The 25,026-nt window shown below is 39.4% G+C and overlaps 2 protein-coding genes across 4 annotated transcripts in view; both read right to left on the bottom strand.

Moving 5' to 3' along the window:
• Positions 1 to 25,026, bottom strand: part of ARMH4 (armadillo like helical domain containing 4) — a 141,010-nt gene that overhangs the window by 96,587 nt on the left and 19,397 nt on the right. The gene's annotated exons all lie outside the window — the stretch shown is intronic.
• Positions 2,855 to 23,645, bottom strand: LOC102279378 (iron-sulfur cluster assembly enzyme ISCU-like; the record flags this gene model as incomplete). Its single annotated transcript, XM_070378479.1, is given in 5 exon segments — positions 2,855 to 2,899; positions 6,219 to 6,562; positions 6,565 to 6,671; positions 21,505 to 21,636; positions 23,611 to 23,645. Coding segments are annotated over 5 exon segments (663 nt in total), but the record flags the coding sequence as incomplete, so codon positions are not given.

Raw genomic sequence — 25,026 nt, 5'->3', positions numbered from 1 at the left:
TTACAAATACTTGTGAAAAGAAGAGAAGCGAAAGGCAAAGGAGAAAAGGAAAGACATACCCATTCGAATACAGAGTTCCAAAGAATAGCAAGGAGAGATAAGAAAGCCTTCCTCAGTGATCAATGCAACAAAATAAAGGAAAACAATAGAATGGGAAAGACTAGAGATCTCTTCAAGAAAATTAGAGATATCAAGGGCACATTTCATGCAAAGATGGGTACAATAAAGGACAGAAATGGTATGGAACTAACAGAAGCAGAAGATATTAAGAAGAGGTGGCAAGAATACACAGAAGAACTATACAAAAAAAGATCTTCATGACCCAGATAATCACGATGATGTGATCACTCACCTAGAGCCAGACATCCTGGAATGTGAAGTCAAGTGGGTCTTAGAAAGCATCACTACAAACAAAGCTAGTGGAGGTGATGGAATTCCAGTGGAGCTATTTCACATCCTGAAAGACGACACTGTGAAAGTGCTGCACTCAATATGCCAGCAAATATGGAAAACTCAGCAGTGGCCACAGGACTGGAAAAGGTCCGTTTTCATTCCAATCCCAAAGAAAGGCAATGCCAAAGAATGCTCAAACTACCGCACAATTGCACTCATCTCACACGTTAGCAAAGTAATGCTCAAAATTCTCCAAGCCAGGCGTCGACAGTAAGTGAATCATGAATTTCCAGGTGTTCAAGATGGATTTAGAAAAGGCAGAGGAACCAGAGATCAAACCTCCAACATCCACTGGATCATCAAAAAAGCAAGAGAGTTCCAGAAAAACATCTACTTCTGCTTTATTGACTATGCCAAAGCCTTTGATTGTGTGGATCACAACAAACTGTGGGAAATTCTGAAAGAGATGGGAATACCAGACCACCTGACCTGCCTCCTGAGAAATGTGTATGCAGGTCAGGAAGCAACAGTTAGAACTGGACATGGAACCACAGACTGGTTTCAAAGAGGAAAAGGAGTTCATCAAGGCTGTATACTGTCACCATGTTTATTTAACTTATACACAGAGGACATCATGAGAAATGCTGGGCTGGATGCAGCACAAGCTAGAATCAAGACTGCCAGGAGAAATATCAATAACTTCAGATCTGGGCTATTAAGCCCATACATATACATACATTTCCTCTTTTTGGATTTCCTTCCCATTTAGGTATAGAGTTAGGTATAGAATGGAGTTCTCTGCTATACAGTAGGTTTTCATTCGTTATCTAAAATAGAGCTAACTATATGATCCCAGGGGCTTCCCTGGTGACTTAGATGATAAGGAATATGCCTGCAATGTGAGAGACCCGAGTTCAATCCCTGGGTTGCAAAGATCCCCCAGAGAAGGGAATGGCTAACCGCTCTAGTATTCTTGCCTGGAGAATTCCATAGACAGAAGAGCCTGGTGGACCCCAGTCCAAAGGGTCACTAAGAGTCGAACACAACTGAGTGACTAATACTTTCACACAAAAGAAATCCCACTTCTGGGTATATATCCAAAGGAAATGAAACCTTAAACCCAAACAGATCTCTGCACTTCCAAGTTCACAGCAGCATTATCCACAATAGCTACAGTATGGAAACAACCTAAGTACTGGTCAATGGATGAATGCATAAAGATGTGGTATATATTATTAAATATTTATATACATGGGATATTATTCATATTATGCAATTTATATTATACCTGCAGGTATGTGTGTGTATGTATATATGTGGAATATTATTTAAGCCTTCAAAAAAAAAAAGAAATCCTGTCACTTGTAACATAGATAAACCTGGAGGACATTATGCTAAGTGAAATAAGTCAGAGAAAGACAAATACCACATGGTATCACTTATATGTGGAATTAAAAGTCTAATTCATAGAAACAAAGACTAGAAAAGTGATTGACAGGGTCTATGAATGGAGGTAAAAAGAGGAAGAATTGGTAAAAGGATACAAACTTTCAGTTATAAGATGAATAAAGTTTGAGGACCTAATGTATAACATGGTCACTACAGCTGATAACACCATATTGTACAACTGAAATTTGCTATGAGAAGAGAACTTAAAATGTTCTCACCAAAAATTAAAAAGGTAAACATGTGAGATGATGAATGTGTTAATCTCATGGTGGAAATTCTTTCACAATGTATATGTATATCAAATCACCATGGTGTACACATTAAATATCCTACAGTTTGTCAATTATACATCAATAAAGCTGTGGGAGGAGGACTACAGAGCTATAAAAATAATGAAAGGAACCTCAAAAGTTATCTTCCTCCATCCTTTTGTATCCTGAAAAGAGAGCTGCATCTATGCAAATCTAGGCCATGGTTGCAGCCTTCACAACACAATTGAGAGGACCTTGCTTAGGTCAAGGTATCTCGATCTCTCCCATACTCACCCACCCTGGTAAAGTCTTCTTTCTCCTCCCCCACCTGAAATGCCTGACATGAGACATATAACTCCAAGTCAGATGATAAAACCAAGGAGCACTTTCTTCAGAAACACCAGATTGAGTAGTATATAATTTTTACATCATCAGAAAAGGAAGGGCCCTGATTGATGTGTGGGATGAAAGAAAAAAGTCGTCTTCTTTTACCACCAACCCTGACCTTCAACACAAAGAAGTTTATAAGGTTTCACTTTTAATACCTGAGTATATCTGAGGACATAGCGATAGAAAAGAAAGTGTCAGAGACTGTGTAGAGAAAAGAAGAGGAATACAAGCCTTACAGGAGTGAGAGTCCTCCTTCAGTTCAGTTCAGTTCAGTTGTTCAGTCATGTCCAACTCTTTGTGACCCCATGGACTGCAGCACACCAGGCCTCCCTGTCCATCACCAACTCTTGGAGCTTACTCAAACTCATGTCCATTGAGTTGGTGATGCTACCCAACCATCTCATCCCCTTCTCCTCCTGCCTTCAATCTTTCCAGCATCAAGGTCTTTTCAAATGAGTAAGCTCTATGCATCAGGTGGCCAAAGTATTGGAGTTTCAGCTTCAACATCAGTCCATCCAGTGAATATTCAGGACTGATTTCCTTTAGGATTTACTGGATCTCCACTGGAGAAGGGAATGGCAAACCACTTCAGTTTTCTTGCCTTGAGAACCCTGTGAACCATATGAACTGTATGAGTTCTCCTTCAGTCTAGCCTTATTCCCTCGTTATCGATTTCTGCCAGGGAATTTTCTTATTTTTAGAAGGTTACATTCATTCTCTAGCTGTTAAACATCTTTAGTAGTATATCATCTGTACCCTGCCACGATTTTCAGTGGACCGTTGACTACTATTACAGATCAGTAACAAAAAGGTATGATCACCTTTCTAATATTAGCAAAATAATGTATTTTATAGCAGCTTGACCCCAAAAGGTGGGAAACCATTGAATAAAGGAAAGATAATCTTGTCCTCTGTTGTATCACCAATGACTAACCCAGTGCCTGGCAGAAGTCACGACTCAATCTTTTTTGAATGGATGGATGGATGGGTGAATGCTTAGTCAGTTAACTAGGTCTATGCTTTTAACAACTGGCTGGATCTAAGGAAACACAGAGTAATAATAAGCAATGGGTAACACACTCCTCTGAGTAATCCTGCAATAAGCACAAAGGCAACATATCAAATGGACAGGTACAAAATAACCCAGAGTTGTATGCATTCATCTTTCACTCATAAAAACTGAAGAAAAACTCATCTGTATTTAGCCCAGTCTTTCAGTAGATGCACCCAAGAGAAATAATGATGTCATGAACACTTCTGAAAACAAAGGACAACAAAATGAAATAAGCATTCAGCAAACTGTGCCAGAAACAATAACAAAATCTCTGATTTCAAGAACTGAAACTAAATGAAGAACTCATTCAAATAACACTATCAGGTTATATGTTAATGGCCATAGGGTAATGCTTTCTGGATTCTGTAATTTTGTTAAAATAAACCCCAAATTTTATTTTCATTTATCTGAATCCCAAAGAAGCATGTGGATCAACATAAAACATACACACACAATTATTCTATCTAAAGGTAGCACCAAAAACAAACAAACAAAAAGAACCTGTAGAAAGCAGCATTGCTCAGGGCTTCCCTAGTGTCTCACTGGTAAAGAATCTGCCTACCATAGGAGACGCAGGTTTGATCCCTCGTCTGGGAAGATCCCATATACCAGGGAGCAGCTAAACCTGTGAGCCACCACTATTGATTCTGTGCTCTAGAGTCCAGGAGCCACAAGTACTGAAGTCTGTGAGCCCTAGAGCCCATGCTCCACAAGAGAAGCCACTGCAGTGAGAAGCCTGTGCAGACATTATCCTCCAAATATACATACTTGACTAAGCAGAGCAAGTTTTATAAATTCTGTATTACTTACAGTCTACTTTACTGGTGATATACTGCCTTGGGTGTTCAAACATCACAGCAGAGCCTCAAACAAGTTTGTGAGACCCCAGATTTTTGACTCTCTAGGTCAGGCCTCTTTTCTTTATTTATTGCAAACATTTCCACCTCTGGTTACCAAAACTAAAAGTTTTCATTCCTTTCAGGGCCAGGGCCATGATTCCCCCAACAAAATCAATAGAAGATATTGGAGAAAGTTTGTCTTGTGGTCCTGGCCTGAGTAATCTGATTCTACTGCAAAGTCCAGTTGCCATTCAATAAGCAGTTCCCACCAAAGATGCTCCATTTCTCTCATTCTATTTGTATCACCATTTAGACAGTTTTACAGCTCTAGAAGACAGAGACATAGCTAGCATTTCCAGAGTATTATTGATGAGTCCAAGGGGAACCCTTGGTTGAGAATTTGTCATCCCAATAATAGGAGTAGGAAGAACTCCACCAGTAACACTTGTTCCCCAACATGACCTGGCTATCCTTGACTTACAGTAATAGGCTCCTACCTGAACTTTCTGTCTCTTTGCAATTGTTGTTTATTTTTCAGTTGCTAAGTCACATCCAACTCTTTGCAACCCCATGGACTGCAACACACCAGGCTTCCCTCTTCTTCATTATCTCCCAGAGTCTGCTCAAATTCATGTTCATTGAGATGGTGATGCTATCTAACTGTCTGATCCTCTGTCATCCTTTTCTCCTTTTGCCTTCAATCTTTCCCAGGATCAAGGTCTTTTCTAATGAGTTGGCTCCTCGCATCTGGTACCCAAAGTTGAGAAGATCCCCTGGAGAAGGGAATGGCAACCCACTCCAGTATTCTTGCCTGGAGAATTTCATGGACAGAGGAGCCTGGTGGGTTACAGTCCATGGGGTCACAAAGAGTCAGAGACAACTGAGCAACTAAAACTCTTTGGAACAGCAGTGATTAATTTGAATCCTTATCTTTTGCCTATTTATTCACTAGGTTTAAGAGTCAAACTTCTCTTTCTCTTTACAAAGTTTATAATCAAAACTAAGCCACATAGATTAGGGCATGTGAAGATGAAGGATACAATGAAAAGAAACGGTGAATTCTCTGGGTGGACGCTTAGCATATGAGTCTTTCTCCCATTTCCCCCATAAAAGAATGGCTCTGACAGATTCCAGTGCCAGACTTTTAAAAGAAGAAATGTTTGTTGCCATGTGTTTTCCTGGGAGCCCCTATACAATATAATCAAAAGCCACTGTAGCAGAATGGTTTCTACACATAGAGTAAATAAAGCTCTAGGGATGGTACTGCTTTAATTTTCCATTTTATTTTTGTTTTCCAATTTATTTATTTAGTCTCACAATACTCCTTTATTTATTATATAGATGCAAAATCTGTTTTATGTATAATACTTGTACATAAATACTTGTACAATACTTATTATTTGGTCCTACCAAATAATCTTACCAAGGCCTTCTACTGGTAATCTTCCCCCCAAAGATTCAGATAAAATTAGATATTGTGCACTTCATGACTACCCAATCAATAGAGATTTCACTACTGATTTCAGTTTTGGGGTCATACACATAAATCGAAATAGACACACGCGAGGTTAAGGCGATGAAAGTGAGTTGCAAGAAACCAGAGGGTTCAGAACTAGGCTGTGTATTTTGCTTGAGTTAGAGTCACAACGTGCGCGGCAAATGTACGGATCTCAGAGTTCACTTACTGTAGTGCAAGGGCTTCTCAACACCTATGTGTCTGCATGGCTGAGGGGCTGGCAGCCTGTGGGACCTTCAAGGCATCACCGGGGCTCATTTCTTCTTGGTCTCTTCTGTTTTCGGTTTGTAATCAGCCAAGGTGGCCTTGGCGTCTTCGGCCAGCACGGAGCAGTGCAGTTGCACAGGCGGGAGGCACAGCTCCTTGGCGATATCTTTGTTTTTGATGGTCAAGGCTTCCTCCACCGTCTTCCCCTTTACCCCTCCAGCTAACAAGCTGGAGGCAATGGCAGAACCACAGCCAGATGTTTTAAACCTGGCGTCCACGATCTTCCCCTTTTCATCCACTTGAATCTGTGATTTCATGACATCACTACATGCTGAAGCCCCCACCAATGCAGTCACAACATTTTTAGATGTCTTGTCAAGGGACCCCACGTTTCGGGGATTTTCATAATGATCAACAATCTTCTTGTGAGCTGACAGCTCTCTGGCGGGCAGGCGTGGGCCGGAAGGAGCAGGGCCAATGCCGCCTGCCACAGACGGCCCACTCCAGCCGTCTTGTGGGCTTGCACCTGCCTCCAATTTATTTTTAATTTGGGCATCAAATTGGGTGCAAAACTGAAAAGTCAGAAAAGAAAATGAATCTCATTTTAAGGAGTTGAAGCCATTCTCCAGCAGATGGCTCCCTGGGATTGGAAGGGGTTGAAGAACCCTAGAAACTACTGAAATAATGACCACAAAATTCAGCAGCTCTCAATGTTAAGCTGATTTAGATGTTATAGAATTTCATTACATTCCTTAAAACTTCTTTAAAACTTAAGCATTTCTGCCAACTGTTTTCATATTTTTATCATGTAATATTAGATATATACAAGAGAATATATATCATATTTATACTGTTAAGCTTAATAATGAAATAAATCCCAGAGAACTCACATTCAGCTAAAAAAAAACTGGAATATTACTAATACTTTGGCATCTATTTGCATATTCCTCTATCATCTTAACCACCTACTTCCCCTGAATGTCATTAAAAAATTACTGAATGATGAATTACTTTGCCATACACATGAAATACTGTAAATCAATTATACTTCAATTTTTTAAAATGTTTTAGAAAAACAACAAGAAGGATGTAATGGAGAAAAAAATTACTGAATGTTTTATTTCAGGATCTTTTTCCACTCAAAATTATGATTTTAAGTTTCACACATCTAACAAAATACCAGTTTGTAAATTTCACCAATTTATGGTATTCCATTTTGCAAGCATGTCACTATTTATTGGAGAGGAAATGGCAACCCACTCCAGTATTCTTGCCTAGAGAATCCCATGGACAGAGGAGCCTGGTGGGCTGCTGTCCATAGGGTCGCAGAGAGTTGGACACGACTGAAGTGACTTAGCATGCATGCATGCACTGGAGAAGGAAATGGCAACCCACTCCAGTATTCTTTCCTGGAGAATCCCAGGGACAGAGGAAGCCTGGCAGGCTGCCGTCTATGGGGTCACACAGAGTCGGACACAACTGAAGCAACTTAGTACTATTTATTTAGCATATGTGAACAAACTTTTGAGTTATTTAGTTGTTGCCAATTTTTTGCTGTTATGCATAGTACTGTTACAAACATTCATATATGATCTCTAATAGATCTATTCAAAGGTTTCCTTAGGGCATGTTCCTAAAAGTAAACTTGCTCGGTCAAAGGAATAGAAGTGTTCAACATTCTAAATAATGTCTAGATATATTTCCTTAGCTCCACATCCTCACCAACCTTTGTTATTGTCACACTTTTTTTTTAAATCCAGTGTATATAAAATGGTATGTCACTGTGGAGGTAATTTGCATTTTTGTAATTAAATTATTTCTGAGGTTGTATATTTGATCATGTTTGTGTATCTCTGTCTAATCATGTTTGCTCCTTCTTCTTTTGGGTTGTCTGTCATTTCCCTATTGATTTTTTTGGAGTTCTCACTACTCTAGACACAATCCTTTATCAGTTACATGTATTACAAAATTATATGTATTACAAACACCTACCCTAGTTTTTTGTTGTTGTTTTGGCCACGTGGCTTGTGGGATCTTAGTTCCTCCGCCAGAGACTGAACCCATACTCACAGCAGTGAAAGACCAGCGCCTTAACCATCGGACCACCAGGGAATTCCCAACCTTCCCCAGTTTTAGAAGTTGTACATTCACTGCCTTTCTAGTTAACTTCTTATAAAAGTTTTCAGTTTCAGCTGAATTTATCAACATTTTCCTGTGGTGAGCAGTTTTTGTGTCATGACTTCAAAAAATCCTTGTGTACCATTAGGGAGTGAAATATTCTATAATTTTTCTCAAGTGTTTGAATTTCATGTTTCACATCAGTTTTAGACCATATGGAATCAGTTTCTGTATATCAGGTTATGTTCACTCTGATTTAATTTTTTCTATATGGACAACCAATTGTCCCAGAACTTTTGTGGGGAAAAATAAATGCTTTCCCCACTGCTCTGTAAAACCATCTCTCTCCTACATCAAGAACCCCTATAGAACTGTGTCTGTTTCTATGCTCTCTATTCTGTTCCACTAGTTATTTTAATTATCCTTGTCCATGACCACGTTGCCTAAATATTTATAGTAAGAGTTTTATAAGTCCTAATATCTGATAGAGCAAGTGTCCCTCGCCTCTAATCCTTTTCTTTAGCAGTGCACTGACTGGGAATTATTTCCTGAACTCTTGTTCTTCCATACAAATTTTACAAAATCTTAGTCAAGCCGTCATGGATCAGTGAAATGTAAAAGTAAGATAATGAAATCTTACTTTTATTACTTCATTCCTTCTGTTTTCTTTGGGGTTCTTTTGTTTTTATAGCTTAAAGTGGAGGCTGCCTGGGACATTAATTCTCAGACTTTCTTCTTTTCTAATAGAAGCTTTAAAGGTTAAATGTGCTATGAGAAACCATTTCAGCTGTGTCTGACTCTTTGCGACCCCATGGTCCGTAGCCTGCCAGGCTCCTCTGTCCATGGGATTATCCAGGCAAGAATCCTGGAGTGCGTGACTTCCCTGGTGGTCCAGTGGCCAAGACACTGCAAGGGGCCTGTGTTCAATCCCCGGCCAGGGAACTAGATCCCACACGCCGCAATTAAGAGTACACATTCCACAACTCAGACTCAGGGCAGCCAAATAAATAAATAGATTAAAAAAAAAAAAAAGAATACTGGAGTGGGTTGCCATTCCCTTTAAATATCCATTTATCTTTATCTTACAAGTTTTGAAAGAATATTTCGCTAGGATTCACTTTTAATTACTCTTATTTTATACTATGGGCTTCCCTGGTAGCTCAGAGGGTAAAGCATCTGCCTGCAATGCGGGAGACCCAGGTTCAATCCCTGGGTCAGGAAGATCCCCTAGAGAAGGCAATGGCAACCCACTCCAGCACTCCTGCCTGGAAAAATCCCATGGACAGAGGAGCCTGGCAGGCTATAGTCCATGGGGTTGCAAAATGATACATAAATTATTTAGAAGTATTTTTTTTAATTTTCAAAGGTATGGGACAATTTATCTTTTTATTTTAAATGTCTAAATTGAGCAGACATCAGAGAATTGGCCGGCATGGTATCAATTCTTGAAATTTGTCAAGATGGCTTTATGGTCTAGCACATGATCAGTTTCTGTAAATATTTACTGTGTGCTTTAAGGTATTGTATATTCTCTAATAGTTTAGTACAGTATTTTTTTATGTCATGCATTTTGTCTTAAATTTTATTTTGTTCGAAAACTTTTTGAGTTTTCAAACTAATCTAATCTGTTCGAACAAAACTAATCTGTTTGAAACCAACAGGTTAAAAGGATGATACAGTTGGGCTTATCCCCAAAATACAAAGTTGTCTTAGCATTCAAAAATCAATCAGTATAACTCAGCATATTAATAGAAAAACCATATCATCAACTCAATAGGTACAGAAACACAGATTCAGAAAAAGCACTTGATAAAATCCAATATCCATTAATGACCAAAAACAAACAAACAAACAAAAACAGAAGTCTCAGCAAACTAGGAAAAGGCAGAAACTTTCTCAACCTGATAAAAGACATCTACAAAAATCCCACAGCTAACTGTGATTACAGCCATGAAATTAAAAGACACTTACTCCTTGAAAGGAAAGTTATGACCACCCTGTTTATTTAACTTATATGCAGAGTACATCATGAGAAACGCTGGACTGGAAGAAACATAAGCTGGAATCAAGATTGCCGGGAGAAATATCAATAACCTCAGATATGCAGATGACACCGCCCTTATGGCAGAAAGTGAAGAGGAACTAAAAAGCCTCTTAATGAAAGTGAAAGAGGAGAGTGAAAAAGTTGGCTTAAAGCTCAACATTCAGAAAACTAAGATCATGGCATCCGGTCCCATCACTTCATGGGAAATAGATGGGGAAACAGTAGAAACAGTGTCAGACTTTATTTTTATAAGCTCCAAAATCACAGCAGATGGTGACTTCAGCCATGAAATTAAAAGACGCTTACTCCTTGGAAGGAAAGTTATGACCAACCTAGATAGCACATTCAAAAGCAGAGACATTACTTTGCCAACAAAGGTTCGTCTAGTCAAGGCTATGGTTTTTCCTGTGGTCATGTATGGATGTGAGAGTTGGACTGTGAAGAAGGCTGAGCGCCAAAGAACTGATGCTTTTGAACTGTGGTGTTGGAGAAGACTCTTGAGAGTCCCTTGGACTGCAAAGAGATCCAACCAGTCCATCCTAAAGGAGATCAGTCCTGGGTATTCTTTGGAAGGAATGATGCTAAAGCTGAAACTCCAATACTTTGGCCACCTCATGTGAAGAGTTGACTCATTGGAAAAGACTCTGATGCTGGGAGGGATTGGGGGCAGGAGGAGAAGGGGACAACAGAGGATGACATGGCTGAATGGTATCACCGACTCAATGGACATGAGTCTGAGTGAACTCCGGGAGTTGGTGATGGACAGGGAGGCCTGGCGTGCTGCGATTCATGGGGTCGCAAAGAGTCAGACACGACTAAACGACTGAACTGAACTGAACACCATATTTTGTTCCCTTGTATTTATTGTCATCATTGACATATTTGAATTCGTTCCTCTATGTGTCCCACTTTTTCTGTGCTTTCCCCTCTTGTTGTCTCATTTGCTGTCTCTTGGTACTATACTGTTTGTAATATCTTTAAACTGATCTTCCTATTCACTAACTCTCTTATTGCATATTTAACCATTTAATTATCAAGGGTTTTCTCCCAACAATTTTATTTTTATTTCTAAATGCTTTATTCCTTTAACAAAAATCTGCTGGGTCATTTTTGTCAGTTTCTTATTATTGACAATTTTTGTGATTTCATCTTTTCTTTCTTTTAATCTTTTTATACATAGTTATTTCACACTCTGTTCTGATCGTTTTAGTACCTAAGGTCCTGGATAAGGAGTAGGTCAATCAATTATTTCACTTTTCTGCTGATTCTCAGTCATGGCTGTTTGTTTCCTTGACAGTTTATTGATCTTTTATTATGAGGCTACATTTGCTTGAATTTAATCTGTGGGAAAACAATGCATTTCAACTGGGCATGCTCTTCTCCAGCGAAGATTTACCTCTGCTTCTGTAGGGATTCAGGCTGTGATACAAACCTGGAACTGCTTTATTCCCCTCTTAAAGACACAGCCTTAATGTGGGAATTTCAGCCTGGGTTCCTCTTCCTGCTACAAGTCCAGATGTTGACTCCTAGTATTACTATTGTCCTAGAAGGCCTTTCCCTTTCCAATTTGCTTACTCCTTACAGCTCACTTGCTAGGTTTCAGCTCACTTTGGGATGGACTGAGCTAAAAAGTACAATCCTTGAAGATTTTTTCTGACTGCAATGTCATTGATGTACTAAAGTGTGTGTTTTATGAAAGACCTAGTCATTTTGCTATGGCTGGGTCTGTCAGAGTCTTCATCAGAAACTGAAATCCACAGAGTGAGTTTCCAAAAGTATCCATATCATCTACATTTAAAGTAGGTCTAAGGACTTGCTGTATAGCACAGGGAACTATATTCAATATCTTGTAATAACGTGTAATGGAGGAGAATGTAAAAAAAAAAGTGTATACACACACACACACACACATATATAAATGTGTGTATATACTCTTCTCTATAGAGAAGAGTGCAGATCCCCTGGTAGCAATATGGTATGTTAAAAATACAATTTTAAAATGCAAAAGTAATTTGCAAAACTCTGTACAATATGGATCTACTTAGCTTATATAAAGATTTTCTATGCTTATACATGAAGAGAAAATTTCTGGAGGAAGATATAAGAAATTACTGATGATGATTATTTCTGAGGAGTTAAATGATCGGGTACTTTATGTTTCACTCTATACTTTCCTGTGCTGAAATTATTTGTCATAAGCATGCATGACTTTTATAATTTGTTCAATAAAAATTTTTAAAAAAAAAAAAAAAAAAAAGTAGGTCTAGTAAGTTAAATGAGAGTTTATTGGCTTTTCAAACACCATTTTCAAATTCCAGATTTCACTCATAAGAGCATCTGTAATTTGCAGTGTATTTTTAAATTACATACAATCTCAAATTTTATTGCTTATTAAACATTCTGCTTTAAATGTTTGTTAATTGCTTTAATTCTCTTTTTAAAATCCCCTCACAGTGATTTTTTTAAACCTCCCATATTAATCTATACAAATTTCTTGAAAACATTTTACTAAAGTTCAAACTTTCTATTAACTCTGTAATAGTGAACATGATCATTAGTAATTTCCTCCATTCTAACTTTCACAATATTTAAAAGGTACATACATGAAAAAATTTTATATCTTGCTTGAGACAAGATAATTTGTGCACTTCAAACACCCCCTTGATAGATATTCTGGATTCAGCCCATATTTCATAAAGATGTTTAAATATTTTCTTATTTAATTTAACATTACTTTCTGTAGAGGATTCTGCTGTTGATAATGTCATCTCCTATATCTGGTTAGCAAGCTAAAAAGATCAGTCTACATAACTAACCTCACATTTTCTGGTCAGTACATAAACCCTTTTCAGCCTTGACCCCATATAATTGGTGTTCTCTATTATCTTGTATAGATCCTGCCCCTAATTAAATTGAGTTATCTTAATAGAGAGAGCACTGAAACAAGTTATGTAAGTTCTTAAATCTAGCTTCTAGTCACTAGAAACAACTCGCTTTGGATTCAGATGACAGACTCTTATGTATTTCCCTTTGGAAAGTGAGACTACAGCAATATTGTTCTACTTATCAAGGGTGCTATAAAGAGAAACAGAGAAGCTTTAATATTATTGTATCTATAAATTCTGAGCCATCCAGAATAAAACCTTTCTCCGCAGTAATTTAGTAAAGAAATATTAAGCAAACATATACAAAACTTATGCATAATAATCCACATAGGAGCTTGGCACAGGGATGGGAATCCACCTGCCAATGTAGGTGACATGGGTTTGATTGCCGGTCCAGGAGGACTCCACATGCAGCAGAGCAACTGAGCCCATGTGCCACTGCTTCTGAGCCCATGTGCTGAACTGCTGAAGCCTGCACACTCTAGGGCTCAAGAGCCACAACTAAGGAGTCCCTGTGCCACGACGACTGAAGTCTGCACACCCTAGAGCCAGCAAGCCACAATTACGAAGTCCACATGCTGGAACTACTGAAGCCCATGCACCTAGAGCCTGGCTTCAAGAAGAAACCACTGCGATGAGAAGCCTGTGCACCGCAAGAAAGAGTAGCTCCTGCTCTCTGCAACTAGAGAAAGCCCGCAAGCAACAATGAAGACCTAGTGCAACAAAAATTTAAAAAAATAAAAAATATTTTTTAAAAAATAATCCACATACACTCAAAAGATAAATCATGGGTTGGTTAGGTTGATTATTAATTTTGCAAAAATATCTATCAAAGTAGATTTCCCCTCAAACTTTAAAAACATGACTTAACTAATTCAAAATGAGGTTTACAAATTAATTAGTGGAAATGTGTTTGTTTTATCATACCTGTGTATATTTACCTTCTTGAAACCAGAGATTCTGTCTTACTCTTCTTTGTGTCCTACCCACAGGATCAAGCATTGTGCCTTGCACAAAATAAGCCCTCAACATATGGTGATTGAAAAAAATTGAACAGAACTCTAATTCATTATCTTCCTCTTCAAAATAATGCCTTCAAAGGACCACAATATAATTTTTATTAATTTATAGTATGCATACACTTCGAGAAGGCAATGGCACCCCCCTCCAGTACTCTTGCCTGGAAAATCCCATGGACGGAGGAGCCTGGTAGGCTGCAGTCCATGGGGTCGCTAAGAGTCGACACGACTGAGAGACTTCACTTTCACTTTTCACTTTTATGCATTGGAGAAGGAAATGGCAACCCACTCCAGTGTTCTTGTCTGGAGAATCCCAGGGACGGGGGAGCCTGGTGGGCTGCCATCTATGGGGTCGCACAGAGTCGGACACGACTGAAGTGACTTAGCAGCAGCATACACTTCAAATGAATATGATATCAACTTTTTAAGGAAAACCCATCTATATGCTTTTGTCACCCCCAGGTGGCAAATGAGAGTGGCCCAAGAGGGAAAATGATCTTTGAACAAATTAACTCCAATAACGTTTCTAGGTTCAGACAATAAAGAATTCACCTGCGAAGCGGGAGACGTGGGTTCAATCCCTGGGTGTAGAAGATCCCCTGGAAGAGGGCATGGTAACCCACTCCAGTATTTTTGCCTGGAGAATCCCATGGACAGAGGAGCCTGGCGGGCTATAGTCCATGGGGTGGCAGAGTCAGACACATGACTAAGCGACTTTCACTTTCACTTTTCTAGATCAGGATCTCCCTCCTCTCCCCTTAGCATTTTTTCCCTCCCTTCCACTTTGGCTTCTCAAAGTGGTCTTAAAGATTCATTTAAGGGGCTTCCCTGGTGGTTCAGGTCCAGTTAAGAATCCGCCTTGCAATGCAGGGAATGCAGGCTCAATTCCTGGTCAGGGAACTAAGATCCCACATGCCGCGGGGCAACTAAGCCCTCATGCCACAACTAGAGAGCCAGAGCACCACAACTACTGCACCCGTGCACTTTAGAGCCTGAGCACTGCAACAAGAAAAGCCCATGTTCCACGAGAAGCCGTTATATCATAATAAAGACCCAATGCAGCCAACATAGCCCTCTGTTTTCGGAGCAGCATCGTACCGAGTATTATTTGCTATAGGATGTGACAGAACGACCCTCAGTTCAGTTCAGTCCAGTCACTCAGTCGTGTCCAACTCTTTGCGACCCCATGAATCGCAGCATACCAGGCCTTCCTGTCCATCACCAACTCCCGGAGATGAACTATGGACGGAGGTTCGTGACATTGTATAAGAGACAGGGATCAAGACCATCCCCATGGAAAAGAAATGCAAAAAAGCAAAATGACTGTCTGGGGAGGCCTTACAAATAGCTGTGAAAAGAAGAGAAGCGAAAAGCAAAGGAGAAAAGGAAAGATATAAGCATCTGAATGCAGAGTTCCAAAGAATAGCAAGAAGAGATAAGAAAGCCTTCCTCAGCAATCAAGGCAAAGAAATAGAGGAAAACAACAGAATGGGAAAGACTAGAGATCTCTTCGAGAAAATTTAGAGGTACCAAGGGAACATTTCATGCAAAGATGGGCTTGATAAAGGATCGAAATGGTATGGACCTAACAGAAGCAGAAGATATTAAGAAGAGGTGGCAAGAATACACAGAAGAACTGTACAAAAAAGATCTTCATGACCAAGATAATCACGATGGTGTGATCACTCACCTAGAGCCAGACATCTTGGAATGTGAAGTCAAGTGGGCCTTAGAAAGCATCACTATGAACAAAGCTAGTGGAGGTGATGGAATTCCAGTTGAGCTATTTCAAATCCTGAAAGATGATGCTGGGAAAGTGTTGCACTCAATATGCTGGCAAATTTGGAAAACTCAGCAGTGGCCACAGGACTGGAAAAGGTCAGTTTTCATCCCAATCCCAAAGAAAGGCAATGCCAAAGAATGCTCAGACTACCGCACAATTGCACTCATCTCACAGGCTAGTAAAGTAATGCTCAAAATTCTCCAAGCCAGGCTTCAGCAATATGTGAACTGTGAAGTTCCAGATGTTCAAGCTGGTTTTAGAACGACCCTATACAAGTGTATTTCTTGTATAGTGAGAACAGTGTGATATTGCCCATACATGAATCATGACATGCTTTTAACAGAGATGGGATTTCCTCTAAACAGTGGGATATACTTAGTGTCAATTATGATGATTGTCTGGTTGTCAACTGCCTAGGGATAGAAGGTGTCTCCTTCATATTGGAAAGCAGGACAGATGATATTTAAGTGGGGTTGGGGATTCCCTACTTGGTGGTCGGCTCTAGAGGAAATCTGCATCTTTGTCTTGGCTCTTCCACGTGGGGGCAGGGATGGGGAAGACAGAATGAGAAGGTACCCTCTGAATAGGAAACAAGTCAAGAGGTGTGAAGCCAGAAAGCATAGCAAGGTGCCTGAAAAACTGTTCCAGGGCTTTGGGTACCAAATATTAAAAACCTTCTCAGAGCACGGAATGAGTCAAGGGCTGGGAGCCCTGGGAGCTCCTTAGCTAAGGTAAGATCAGAGAGAAATTTGTACCCTGTAAGACTAATGCATTTTATGTTTATTTTCTTGATTAATTTGCTTTGTGTTCCCTTAGATTTGAGCTAAGTAGCTTTTAAATTTCTACTAATTTTAGCTGAAACAAGTGAGAGAGTTTTCATCTATGCTCGAGTTGGAGTATTAAAAGGAAAGAGGACGCAGAGAGTATATGAAACAGATACCTTGAGAAAACCCGGAGGGAGCAGTGAGGGGACCACTAACCACCTGGAGAATCTCTTTCTCATGATAAAACCATGAAGATTCTTTATAATGTTTAAAAGTGTTTTCTGTTTGTGGGTGTGTGTGTTTGTTTTGGCCACACCATGCACGGTGCAGGATCTTAGTTCCCCAATGAAGGATGGAACCCACACTCCCTGGACTGCCAGGGAAGTCCCTCTTTACACCATTTTTGTAGAAGAAGTTTCCACAGAATGTTTTTTCTGGAGTTATTAAACAATTAAAAGAAGGAAGAATGGCTAAAAAGAGAAAAAAAGTAGGTAAATGTAGGCAGAATCAATGTAAATGTTTAATATTTCCAAGTGTGAACAATTTTTAAAAGCTTGTAAGGCCAGTCAAATCAATGCATTTTATTTTCCTTCTAATCTTTGTCTTTAGGGATATATATTCATTTTAATAAGTAGTCTGATGCCAAAACAGGGTCATGGTTATGAATATAGCCTGATAAATGCAGTGGTAATATGCTCATATTATTTTATACATTGTTAAAGTTCATAATTATTTGTACTCTGCTGCAATAAAATTCTCAATGATTATATCAGAAAAAGGATAGTTACATCTAGCCTCTTACTGAAAAATCATGCTTTTAAAAATACCTTGATTTTCTGCAAACATATAAAATGTCTTTGAAATCTCCACATCCCAAGCTACAAGCTTGCTTCGACAACTGCACAAACCACCACATATGGAAAGCCCTGCTTGGACCACTTCTCACAGGATTGTCAACCCTGGAGTATGAGCCCAGATGAAACACTCAAAACCAATCCTTTTACCTAGAACTCTGAACAACCTACTCAGGACAGACCTGGCACTGTTTCCTATAAATCAGGTATTTGTTAGCCTGAGGCTGAGTACCTGGTTGCTGCCTCTAAAAACTATTAAGAAATAATTCATCTCAATAATGACAAAGTATCTTTTGCATCGTGACATAACTAGGCTTATCATGGTGATAATTTTGAAATGTATAAAAAATATCAAATCACTATGTTGTGTACCAGGAACTAACACAATGTTGGCAGTCAGTTATACTTTAAAAACAAACCCATAGAAAAAGAGAGCAGATTTGTGGTTATCAGAGGCAGGAGATAAAAGGAGGAAAAGCTGAAGGAAGGCTGACAAAAGATACGAACTGCCAGTTATAGATAGGTAAGTACTAGGGATGTAATGTACAACATAATTAATGTAATTAACACTGCCGTATGGTATATATGTGGAGAAGGAAATGGCAACCCACTCCAATATTCTTGCCTGGAGAATTCCATGGACAGAAGAGCCTGGAGGGCTCCAATACATAGGATCACAAAGAGGCGGACATGATTGAAGAAATTTAGTACATGATATATACGAAAGTTTTTAAAAGAGTAAATCCCAAGAGTTCTCATCACAAGGATAAAAACATTTTATTTTTTATCTACATAAGATGGTGGATGTTCACTAAATTTGTTGTGGTAATCATTTCACAGTATATGTAAGTCAAGTCATCATCCTGTACACCTTATATTTTCACAGTGCTGTATATCAGTTATATGCCAATAAAACTGGGAGAATAAAAAAGAAAGAATTCATTTAACCAGCAAGCTAAAATTATAGAAATATGCTTGATCATATACACATAAAATAACTGAATGCTAGTGTGGCATGTGTGATATATAAAAGACAGTTCACCACCTCTTACAATGTTCTCTATACTTTTGGATCTCCTACCACTTACTTTTCTATAAATATCAAAAGAATGATGAGCATATACATACACACACACACAAATACACACACAAACACATACACACACGACTCCCAAGCATAAATAGCAACTTTGCATTTCTCTAAGCTAGGGTTAAGTTCTCTTTCCTAACTTTCACTGTCCTTTCTCTATAATTGTTTTGTTGCTTTTGTTGTTTGGTTGCTTTTTGTTTGTTTATTTGGCTGCACCTGATCTTGGTTGCAGCAAGCAGGATTTTCCATGTTTATTGTGGCATGTGAGATCTCTAGTTGCATGCAGGATCTAGTTCTCTGACCAGGGATCAAACCCAGGCCCCCTGCATTGGGAGTGCAGAGTCTTAGCCACTGAACCACCAGAGAAGCCCCCTGTAATTTTTTTGTGATCCTTTCCCATCTTCTACCTTGTGTATCTGTTATTTATGCATTTATCATAAATCTTCTACTAAAATTTATACAAAATCTACTTATTATCTGAATCATCAAATACTTAAGTATACACATAAATGAATGAATAAACAAAACCTCTGAATATGTACAAAGCTAAATCCTTTTGTCATCACAAACCATTATATGAAATTTCCTAAGTGTCTAAGAATGAGTTTTACCAAGCAGTCTAACTTTCCGGTGCTGAGCAACAAAGATACAAAAAAAATGGGAAGAATCAATTCTATAACAATGTTTAATTAATTGTGACTGTATCAATAAATGCATGCCCTATGATAAGAAAGCATACCAAAAAACTTAAGAGTGAATCTTAGCTATCTTTCTTCAACGGCAGAATTTGTAGCAAAGTTTTATGGTAACATATCATAATATTGTGATTTTAACTATTTCTGAAATACCACTGGCTATGTGAACATTAAGAGCAGACATATGTTGACTAATCTGAGTGCTGAGTAATTTACTGTAAGGAAATGGCAATCCACTCCAGTGTTCTTGCCTGGAGAATCCCAGGGACGGGGGAGCCTGGTGGGCTGCTGTCTATGGGGTCACACAGAGTCGGACATGACTGAAGTGACTTAGCAGCAGCAGCAACTTACAGAACACACAAGTACTTAAGAACAGAGATCTATCATAAATGCCAGAGAATGTATGATGATTTCAGGACAAGCCAACAAAGTGACTTATCATAACAGGTAATCAGTGATTGAAATTGCCTCTGTTACTGAGGCAAAATTAAATCCAAAGCATTTTCAAGAAGAAAGGCCAAAATTTGTACTCATTCTTAACATGATCAGAGTGAAAAGCAGTATGAACCTCCTTAACCTCATACTACAGTATCACAAGTAACAGTGGACAGTTCAAATTTACAACACTCCACTGGATCTTTAATATTATACCCATGTAACAGCTCCCCAAAATAAGTCACATAAACTTGCTTCATAAATGTGGCCTTGAGATGAGATCTTTGACTCCTCCTTGACTTTCTCATTCATCCATTCTAGCTGCCTTATGAATTGAAAAGTTATTTGAGGATTGAGAAAATAATAAGAAAATATTCTCTGAAAAGAAGTGCATACTGGGAAGACCAAAAAAAATGATTTTGTGAATTAAAGTGCAGGTGAAGAGCAAATATTTCTCTCATAAAAATTACATGAGCTCTTAAGAATCCTCAATGGAGCTATTAAAGAAAAATATCTCTGAGGTTTCTCTACAACGCTGCTTAAAGAATGCTTTTCCCCATTCATTTCTGATTTACCAGTAAAAGAAAGAAACTAAGCATCTTGATTTCAGTACCAATTATGAGGTCCCCACATTGCCAAAAGATATGTCATCTGAACAAAGGCATGCTTTTCAAACATGACTTTCTCCTGGAATTCCTATGTTATTGAAATTCCTATGTTATTGTAGAGAGAATCCTAGGATGAGGCATAACTGAGAATTCCAGATAAGAAAGGAGAGATAATATCACTATCACTTCAGCAGAGGAAATTAAGAGGTGCTGCAAATATATACATATATATAGGAAATGCCCGCAGAGGACTGTGGAAAAAACATCCATGAAATTAAACACATACACACACAGATGTGTACACACAACTATTCACAAAGGGAGGAAAATGGATTGTCACTGAAACAGACCAAACAACAAGTGACAGAGAATGACAGCCTTCTGCCCCATGCACGCTGCCTCGCTGGGAAAAGATGTCAAAAGTACAATCTTTCAAAACCTAAATATTAGGATAGTCAAAATGGTCTTAGAAAAACAAGGGAAAAGCTGTCAGAAAGAGAAAATGGAAGTTAAATGATGTATTTGGTCTCATTTTTTAATCAAGATATTAAAAAATTAAACATGGTTTTCCTATTGGAATCTAGAATTAAAAACCTCTTTATATATATATATTTTTTCAAGTAACATGTCATGTGTTTACATATAATATGCATCATACAAAGGGGGGAATAATTCACCAGCACATCAGTTACTATGCTGCTGCTGCTGCTAAGTCGCTTCAGTCGTATCCAACTCTGTGCAACCCCATAGATGGCAGCCCACCAGGCTCCCCTGTTCCTGGGATTCTCCAGGCAAGAACACTGGAGTGGGTTGCCATTTCGTTCTCCAATGCACGAAAGTGAAAAGTGAAAGTGAAGACGCTCAGTCATGTCCGACTCTTCGTGACCCCATGGACTGCAGCCTACCAGGCTCCTCTGTCCATGGGATTTTCCAGGCAAGAGTACTGGAGTGGGTTGTCATTGCCTTCTCCGTCAATTACTATGAGTTTATTCTATAAACTCTGTAATAAACAGGCGTGTTGAAACAGATAAGGAAATGGGAATTATTTCTTCTCTTGCAGAAAAGCAATAAGCTAAGAGGCTCATCTTGGGAGAGTCCAAACAAATTCACCATGTTCCCAAGTCTGTCCCGTCAGCACCATGGGGAGCACCAAGCAGTTTCCCACCAGCTGGAAAGCCCAGGTATTGGCTTCCAGATATTATGGGAGGAAGTGCTGGGGATGTGAGGAAGGCCGACCAATACCTTAATCACAACATCTGAGAAACCTTCGTTTTTGTTCTTATTTCTCACATGTTCTTAAAACCTAGTACCTGGTATGCATAATAGTATTGAACTATTAAAGCCACAATCTTCCACCCTACAGAACTATTGTTACAGTTTTACAGCACGGATGAATTTCCATCTTCTGTGGAAATATAGGAAAGGCCAAAATTAAGTTTTCCAGTAGTCATGTATAGTGGTGAGAGCTGGACCATGAAAAAGGCTGAGCATCAAAGAATTGATGCTTTTGAACTGTGGTATTGGTGAAGACTCTTAAGGGTTCCAAGGAGAGCAGGAAGATCAAACTAGTCAATCCTAAAGGAAATCAACCCTGAATATTCGTTGTAAGGACTGATGCTGAAGCCGAAGCTCCAATACTTTGGTCACCTGATGCAAAGAGCCGACTCATTGTCAGCTAGGAAAGACCTTGATGCTAGGAAAGATTGAGGGCAGGAAGAGAAAGAGGTAACAGAGGATGAGATGGCTGGATGGCATCATTGACTCAATGGACATGAGTCTGAGCAAACTCTGGGACACAGTGAACACAGGGAGGCCTGGGGTGCTGCAGTCCACGGGGCTGCAAAGAGTCGGACACGCCTAAATGACTGAACAACAACAAAATAAGTTTGATTTGTTTAGATATCCTCAGTTGGATTTCTCAAATACATAAAGTAGAATTTCTTCTGATAAGAAATATTGAAATTTGATATTAGTCTCAAAATATTTTAAAAACAGCTAACCCAAATGAAAATATTCCAAGTACGTTTTCATAAGCAATCAGAAATTTTTAATCTGCCATTTTGGAGCAGAGAAATACATTAATATTCAACCAAAAAAATGGTATCAACTTAAACAGAGATCATGTTCAAAAATTAGTTTATATATATATGTGTGTGTGTGTGTGTGTGTGTGTTTGTGTGTATACTGTGTGTGCTGAGTTGCTTCAGTTGTGAACTCTTTGTGACCCTATGGACTATAGCCCTCCAGGCTCCTCTGTCTGTGGGATTACCCAGGCAAGAATACTGAAGCTGGTTGTCGTGCCCTCCTCCAGGGGATTTTCCCGACCCAGGGATGGAATCTGCCTCTCTTAAGTCTCCTGCATTAGCAAGAGTGTTCTTTACCACTAGCACCACCTGGGAAGCTTTGCTATTATCCAATTTTGAATTAAAAGTTAGAACACTTTGTCATGTTTATAGTCCAAAGATGCTGAATACAGCCCTGGTAGAATTATGCCTGAGATAAGTATAATGCATTTTTTATCATCCTGAAAGCATTTATTCCCTTAAAAAATACAAAGAAGTAAAGATAAACCATTATCCTTCAAAAATCAAACTGCATTTTTGCTGACAAGGTAAAAGACTTATTGAAATAGGCAAAGGGCACTATGCACTTATAGAAGCAGGCTTTCTTCAATGCTTGAGAAATGTGAAACACACCAAACTTTCCCAGTCTACCAGTGCATACCTCTCAAGGGGTGTTCTGTCTTCAGAGCCAACTGGAAAACTCCTCAGAAGCAGACCTCCTATTACAAGTTGAATTGTGCACCTGCCCCCACCCCTACCCCCCAGTGCAAATGTATGTTTAAGTTCTAATCCAAACACTTGTGAATATGATCTTATTTGGAAATAGCGTACCGGCAGACGTAATCAAGTTAAGATGTAATTAGTAGAGCGAGTCCTAACCCAATGGTTGATGTCTTTATAAGACAAGGGAAATTTGGCCATAGAAACACAAAGGAAGGAGATATGAAGGAGGAGGCAGAAGCCGTAGTTCTGCTGCCACAAGCCAAGTAATGCCTGAAGGACCAGAAGCTGGAAGGGGCAAGGATGATCCCCATCCAGAGGCTTTGGAGGGAGCACAGCCCTGCCTACACCTTGATTTCAGGTTTCGAGGCTCCAAAACCGCAAAAGAACAATGTCTGTTGTTTAAATCACCCAGTTTGAGGTACTTTGTTACAGCGGTCCTAGAAAACGATACACACCATTCGTCATCACGTTGTAGTGATGTAAAGGAAAGACACGACAGGCTACCAAGCAGAAACGAATTTTCGGTTCATCTGGGCCATGCTGCTGCTGCTGCTGCTAAGTCGCTTCAGTCGTGTCCGACTCTGTGCGACCCCATAGATGGCAGCCCACCAGGCTCACCCGTCCCTGGGATTCTCCAGGCAAGAACACTGGAGTGGGTTGCCATCTCCTTCTCCAATGCATGAAAGTGAAAAAATGAAAGTGAAGTCGCTCAGTTGTGTCTGACTCTTAGCGACCCCATGGACTGCAGCCCACCAGGCTCCTCCATCCATGGGATTTTCCAGGCAAGAGTACTAGAGTGGGGTGCCATTGCCTTCTCCGATCAACACATCACAGAGATTCAAATTTGAAAGGTAGACAACTTTACCTCACATGATCCTGTTCTAGGTAAAAATAAACTATCCTCCCCTGGGTCCATTGCTATGGAAAAATTAAAATTCTTCACCCAGTCACAGCCTCAAGCTGCACTTATATTCCTGGACAAGGTGGGAAAACATGCATTGAAAATGAATGCCTCTAGGCATCTATTGATTTATCAATTTAAATAAGTATAGTCACTTCTGTTTTCAGAGGGTTTGACAGACCAGCGTAAAACTAACAACATTATTAACACATACTGCTGCTGCTGCTGCTAAGTCACTTCAGTTGTGCCCGATTCTGTGCAACCCCATAGACGGCAGCCCACCAGGCTCCCCTGTCCCTGGGATTCTCCAGGCAAGAACACTGGAGTGAGTTGCCATTTCCTTCTCCAGTGCATGAAAGTGAAAAGTGAAAGTGAAGTCGCTCAGTCGTGTCCGATTCTTCGTGACCCCATGGACTGCAGCCCACCAGGCTCCTCCGTCCATGGGATTCTCCAGGCAAGAGTACTAACACATACTAATTAAATATAAAAACTGCACTCCCTTTTACTTAGGAGAAAAGGTGTGCTCATTCAAAATCTTGTCTTAAGCCCAACAATGTAGCAGAAAGAATATTTTTAAACCAAAACGTCTTTCAAAGCCTTGACAAGGATCATAACTTAGATCAAAAGTGACAAAATATATTCTCAAAAAGAAGCTGGAACTGAATCGTGTAGAAGAAAAGCACTAAAACTCCAGGACATCTCAGGCAAGTTAAGAAAATTCTCACACATCTCAATACAACTTCCATCATCCACTAAATTTAGAAAATTATTGCAGTTTCACAAGTATGGATTATTCACAAATCCAATTTTTTTCCTCTGATTCAGTGAGCTCTGCCGGCAAAGCTGTCATCTGTAACTCCGGTTAATTTGGGGAAACCTGGTCTTTCCAGATGGCATCAAGGAGGGCAGACAGCTAATATGAGTCTACATTCCAAGTTCTGATCT

Source organism: Bos mutus, chromosome 10 (genome assembly GCF_027580195.1).
Source record: "Bos mutus isolate GX-2022 chromosome 10, NWIPB_WYAK_1.1, whole genome shotgun sequence".
NCBI lineage: Eukaryota > Metazoa > Chordata > Mammalia > Artiodactyla > Bovidae > Bos > Bos mutus.
This window is presented reverse-complemented; position numbering and strand designations above follow the sequence as displayed.